Below are 6,198 nucleotides of genomic sequence, written 5' to 3'. Positions count from 1 at the left end.
TTCACCTTTGTCTCTGGTTTCATTATTTAATTTATTTTTGTACCTTATTGAGTGTTCTAGTCCTTCATTGCAGTTTCTCTTTCACACTGAGACTCACTTCTCCTGGGTTTCCTCCAGATAACTTGCTAAAGCCCGACAGGCAGGACGTCATGGCCGTCGTCCTGCTGTGGTTTTGACTAAAAGTTGACAGGGAATTTTAAAATATGACTCGTAATTATGTGTTATTAGAAGACATTATTAATGGTACCTCAACACCAACTATAAAGTCTGACATAAAAAATGTAATTAAAATGACTACATTTTATAACTCCACTTTATTCACATCTTTGTCCTGCGGCTGATATTTTGAAGTGGAGCAGTTTGCTGTAGCTATTATGTAGCATATTTCCTCTCTGTTTAGATGGGACTTGTTGATAATAACCCATTTTCTTTGCTGTTCTTGTCAATCGTGTGTGCGGTTAAAGTTGGGGTTAGATCAGTAGAGCAGCAGCGGTGATGTAATACCAGTGAATAAAACGGACACCTGACCTCAGTTTCCCTCTGTGTTCACATGCTGACCACACTGTGATGTCATTGTGTTTCTTTGCTATAAGACGATCTTGGCAATTCTGATTCTAAATCATATAATGAACATTTCCAACTATTCATTAAATGATCAGTATGGAAAATCACCGATCTCATTTAATGTAGATCATTAAATGAAATCTACATTGTCAGCATTTTGTCTTATAACCAAAACAGCAAAAATCCCATAAATATTTAAAACTGCCTCATCTCTACCTCTGCCTACTGTGGCAGGTTCTGATGCCTATGAAACGCTGCATCGCATCTGAACAGCAGAGGGAGACATTTATCTTGTGTAACTCCTGAAAACTTGTTCTATATCAGTCTTCTGCTGCATAATAACCAGAAAGTTTAAACATCCTTTCAGTCCTATTTTACTCTTTCCATTTGGTCATTGGCAATTCTTCATTTCAGACAAGTCTGCTTGCACCATGAAGAAAATGTGTCATGTTCAAAGTCTGTACTTTTAGAGTTTGTTTGTCACGGTTCAACATCCACACCTTGCTGCATGTTTGAGGAAAAGATGAAGAAACAAGAAACCTAATAAAATGAGTTCCTCTCATTTTCATTGGTCCTGCGGAGCATGCGTGTCGATTTCTTTCTTTCTTTGCCCCGGCCTGCCTCGGATGTCGTAAAAGGCATTTAGTTGCTGATGACACAGGATTACAAGTCTGGAAAACAGGGTGGAGTGAATTCAAACGTCTGCTAAATTGCCTTTTCTCCCACTCACAGTTCCCCTCCCTAAATCACACTTCTGTTATTTTAGGAGAAAAAATTGTCTTGGGAACATGTGTCTTTATTTAAAAATAATTTTATTTTAGAATTTAAAAACATCTGTCATTTCCACGGTCCCAAACTTGACCAACAACATATCCAGTGCATGACTTCTCTCTCCCCTTTCTTATTTTTTACAGAATTGGTTTGAGGATTCAGTTAAAAATTCATAATTTGTCAAAATATGAATCTTTGTTATATCTTTGTTTTACACAATAATAAGTGTATTAATATAATAAGTGTATTAATATTAAAGGTAGAATTTTCACAATGTGTCGCTGTAAACTGCTACTGCAAGAAAAAACAGGTCTACTGCATTTTAAGGCTTTTCACTCATCTTTTCCAGTGGCGCCAGTATGATGAGGATTCTGTATCTCTGTTGCTTATGATGGTGTGTGTGTGTGTGTGTGTGTGTGTGTGTGTGTGCGTGCATGCGTGCGTTCGTGCGTGCGTGCGTGCGTGCGTGCGTGCGTGTGTGTGTGTGTGTATGACAGCGGTTTTAGTTTGTCTTAATTTAAATGATGAAAAGTTTCAAACTTTGCTCGGTCATGTAGTGGTTCGTTCTTTGTCCGAGTTCTCTTTAAGGATCTCCTGACATCTTGTTCCTTCAGCTCCATTCTGATCCTCCTCGGTTTCCATGGTGACTGCAGGTCATCATTAAAGTCTCCCAGACAGCTTCTGTTGACCAAAAGCAGCTCAATCCTCAGCTACCTGTTGTCTTCCCTCTGCGTTGCTCTCTGAGGAGTCGCTGTGGGTCTTGTGAAGTCCTTAGTGATGACCTGGTCCTGGCCGAGCCGCCGGACGCAGCGCTGCACTGCCCGCAGGACCTGCTGCAGCCTGCGATCCAGCGCCAACAGGTGGGGCTCGGTCAGCACTGGCCTTAAAGGATCCCCGTCCAGAGACTCTCTCATCACATCGCTGAGTCTGAAGCGTGGTCGGGCCAGGAGCTGGAGCCTCAGCAGCGTGGAACGCTTTATCCTAAAAAGAAGAGGAAAAAATATCCATGAGGTTTGGGTTCATCAAAGTCAACAGGAACGTTTTGCTCGTCTGATCTGCAGAACTCACATGCAGCACTGAGACAGTGGAGCCAGGATGGACATCTCATCATGGGAATGCTTCCCAAACCTGGGAACAACATGAAACCACAGAGTAACGCTCAGAGCCGACCTGAGGCAGAAGCAAACCTAGCTGCTGCTTAGGACCCTCAGGCCACCAGGGGGAGCCCAATTACTGCTTGACTTCTCATTAAGAATATTAATCTCAAAATTTCTGAGTTGCCTTTGCATTTATCATTAACAGCCTCCTTCTATATATTTTAGGGTATTTTGGCTCTTTATTTGAAGGTGCTAGGACAGGAAAGAGGGTAATGAGAGAGAAGGAAGACATGCTGCAAATGTCACCAAGCCGGGATTCGAACCTGCGACGGCCACATCGTGTGTGGGTTGTGGCTTAACCTCTGTGCCACCACAGCACACCTTCTATATTTTAATCTGACAGTTTCTACATATTATATACATAAAAATGTTTATTTAGCATTTAAAAGATCCAACAAAGCAGTTCTTGTGTGAGTAGTGCCCTGAGTGAGACTACATAGACATAAATATATCTATTTATCCGGTCATATTGACCAGTCTATATATTCTGTTTTTGTGAATATTAACTAACTGGACTCCCCTCCTAAGCAAAACGCAGTAGAAATGCTCCTGATTGTGTTTGTGCAATTAGAATAAAATATTCATGGATCTCAAATTATGATTTAATTAATTTTTGTTCAGGGAAGAATTATTAAAAGATCAGTATTAAGTCATATGATAGAAGACTTTCCATATAGTTCCATTTTATAGCACAATCAAGTAACAATGTTACTTTCAGTTATAAAAATACTGAAAAAAACTCAAAAGTCACTTAAAGAAAATTACATTTAATAAATTAATGCCTTAAAATTTGACAACTATGAGACTGCTGATAGTCACACACTGACTATCAGCAACTCATAAGAAAATGTTTCTGGAATTGGACTTTAAATCAAAGTTAGGACCAAAACGGTCTGGGCCCGGTTCTGAACCCGATCCTCACCCTCTGGCGTTGTCCAAGTGCAGAAGTAATCCTTCATCTCCAAACTTGGTAAAAATCTCATAATGGTGTCTGTCCATGTTACCTGATTTAAAAAAAGAAAAACGGGGACGTATTCGATTAAAAACTAGAGAAAAACAGGAACAGCTGATGCACTGATGACTCACCCGCCAGGAAGTCAAAGATGGACATGTCTATGATGTTGAGCAGCCTGTTGCCAGAGTTATAAGGATACGCCTGTTTAACGGAGTCACAGTAGAAAGGATTTACCTCCCACCTGCAAAGAAATGCAGACAGGAGAAGAATCTGTGCATAAAACATGGACATTTCTGAGTTTTATTTCCTAGAAAATCTTCAACTTTTCAAACTCAAACATTCTCAGTTTTTCTAGAAAATTTCTAGAAACATCTTTTTGGGGAAATTAGCTCCTTTTTTTCCTTTGTATATTGGCCGTAGTACGCCGTTGGAAAGTCTTCTATCATGTTAAAATGTTATTAATATTAACATGGAACATTTAATGTGCTGCCAAATGTTCTGTTTAAATGTTATGACCTCCAGTGCAGTACAGAACTGGGAGCAGCTGCAGCTGGATTCTTACTCCTCTCGTCCGGAGAAGGTGTAGGAGCGTTTCCATGGATTCGGGATGGAGAGTCGAGGAGCCACGGTGAGGCCCGGCAGGTAGGCGGACAGGGAGCCCTCCAGCAGGTCAGGGCCCCCACACACAGCGTACTCCGTCTTACACACATACAGGCACTTGGCGAAGAAACACGTGTTGTTTGCTGTTGGAGAAGAAAAAGCAGTGAAAATCACCAGAGATCAGCAACATGAATCCTGCTGAGGCAAAGTGTTTACTGTGTTATACTGAGTATTATAATAGTTTTACTGCTTTATGGTTTCATCCATGAAAAACCCAGACTTCAGCCAAAAGCTGCATTTAAAGAAAAGAGTTTGATATTTGAGACAGTAAGTATTTTACCATCTTCATGAACAGTGTCTTAAAAATATTCACACCCACTGATTTCTTTATGTGCCAGACAAATGCAAACCACTGCACAAATGTAAGTTAGAAGCATTTTTTTGAATTATTCTTTTAAATAATTAAAAAATACATATATGGGAAGCATTTGTTTCATGCTCAGTCAAATTGGATAAAGAGAATCTTTAAATGTCAAATTTCAAGTCTCATCATGTTTCAACATAGGTCCAGACTTTAAGTAGGCCATTCTAAGACCTGTAGATGCTTTGATCTAAACACTGAAGCTGACATGTTTTCACCCAGGACTCCCTCTGCGTTCAGCTTCGTCCATTTGTAAGTAAAGGGCTGAACTGTAGCTGCGTTTCCATTACAAATGTGAACTAATGTGAACTTATGCTAATGTTGACAGAACACAAATTTTCAATTGCGGTGTTTCTGTTAAATAAGAAACAGAGTCAAAGTCACATGTGAATAAGTTTGTCCACATGATGAGTCATTAAAAACAAACAAACGCCGCAGCGTCATCATTCCTGTTGTCTTCTTCGTTTCCTCCAGTAGTAACATCCTGCTGTTGATCATGTGACTCGTTTGATGTGAAAAATGTGTTTCAGTTGCAGTTTTGCCAAACACACTAATTTTGATGCAGCTGATCAACCACCTCATCATAATGCAAAAACTTTATATTAAAAACGTTATTGATATAGATCTGCAGCACCCAGATCCAGTCAGCACTTCCTGACCCTGGCTGACCTGGTGAGGTGAAGAACACGGCCCGCAGGTCTTCGTTGTGGGCAACGTGCAGGACTTCTCCGCTCACGTTGACTCGCCTGCCGGCCACCGGAGGAACCCTCCGGAAGTCCAGGATCCTGAAGAAACCAGGAGGTTCAAAAGAAAAACGAAATCAGATAAAGTCTCTTGCAAAAGTATTCATACCCATTGAAGTATTTTTCATTTTGCCATCTTAGAACCACAAACTGATATGGAAATTTATACTAAACCAACTCAAAGTGAAGTGGAAGGAAATTATGGTTTTTTAAAACAGTTTTCAAATAAAGACCTGAAAATGATTCCATACGTTTAAAATAGACATATTTTAAACGTCTATTTAAAATAAACGTCTAAATTTCTATTTAAAATAGAGCAGACTATTTTAGCAGACTAAAATAGAGCAGACTATAGTCAGAATAGTCTTCTCTATTCTGACTTACCACATTCTACAATTTGTTACAGCATATTTTATCAGTTTTGCTCAAGTAATAATTAGCAAAACTAATAAAATGATCTGGCCCAGTCACAGTCCAGACCTAAAATTGATTGAAAACATGTTTAGGTTTAATGTTTATGAATGCTCTCTATCCCATACAGCTGAACTTTAAGTATTTTAAAAAGTACAAAAGTACCCAAAAGTAAAAGTAAACTGGTTCAAGTTGTAAACAGTAAAGATGATACAGACTGCTGCAAAACATGGGCCTAAAAGTTCTGACACCGGGGAGCAAAATACAAATGCCTGCCACAGTGTTTAGGTTTGTTATTTGTAAAAAAATTTTTTAAAAGAATGCATTCATTTAAATGAATTTCACAATGTCCTCCGTAACATTTTGTAACGTAACAAACTCGATTTTTCCATGCATGTATCAGCAGATTCACCTCAGTAAACATTCTGTCTTATCTTTTCATCTCACTGATTCTCATCACAAGTGCAACCCCCCCCCCCCCCACACACACACGTACACACACACACATACACCTATTAAGACATGCTATTCTGTGTCACTGACAATGTGGAGATTCCTACACAATGTGGAGATTCC

The 6,198-nt window shown here is 39.5% G+C and overlaps 1 protein-coding gene across 1 annotated transcript in view; it reads right to left on the bottom strand.

The window, feature by feature from the left end:
* Positions 1-1,357: 1,357 nt before the first annotated feature.
* The window catches only part of fam20a (FAM20A golgi associated secretory pathway pseudokinase), a 21,165-nt gene continuing 16,324 nt past the window's right edge, over positions 1,358-6,198 (bottom strand). The window contains exons 6-11 of the mRNA XM_008437795.2: positions 5,138-5,253; positions 4,010-4,190; positions 3,579-3,688; positions 3,415-3,496; positions 2,404-2,463; positions 1,358-2,316 (exon numbers count right to left, since the gene is read on the bottom strand). Of these exons, the coding sequence (XP_008436017.1) occupies positions 2,046-2,316; positions 2,404-2,463; positions 3,415-3,496; positions 3,579-3,688; positions 4,010-4,190; positions 5,138-5,253 (820 nt within the window). The 3' untranslated portion in view covers positions 1,358-2,045. The remainder of the gene's footprint in view (positions 2,317-2,403; positions 2,464-3,414; positions 3,497-3,578; positions 3,689-4,009; positions 4,191-5,137; positions 5,254-6,198) is intronic.

This window comes from Poecilia reticulata, linkage group LG19 (assembly GCF_000633615.1).
Source record: "Poecilia reticulata strain Guanapo linkage group LG19, Guppy_female_1.0+MT, whole genome shotgun sequence".
In the NCBI taxonomy this organism is placed as follows: domain Eukaryota; kingdom Metazoa; phylum Chordata; class Actinopteri; order Cyprinodontiformes; family Poeciliidae; genus Poecilia; species Poecilia reticulata.
The sequence above is the reverse complement of the archived record's forward strand: the minus strand, read 5'-3'. Positions and strand labels throughout refer to the sequence as shown.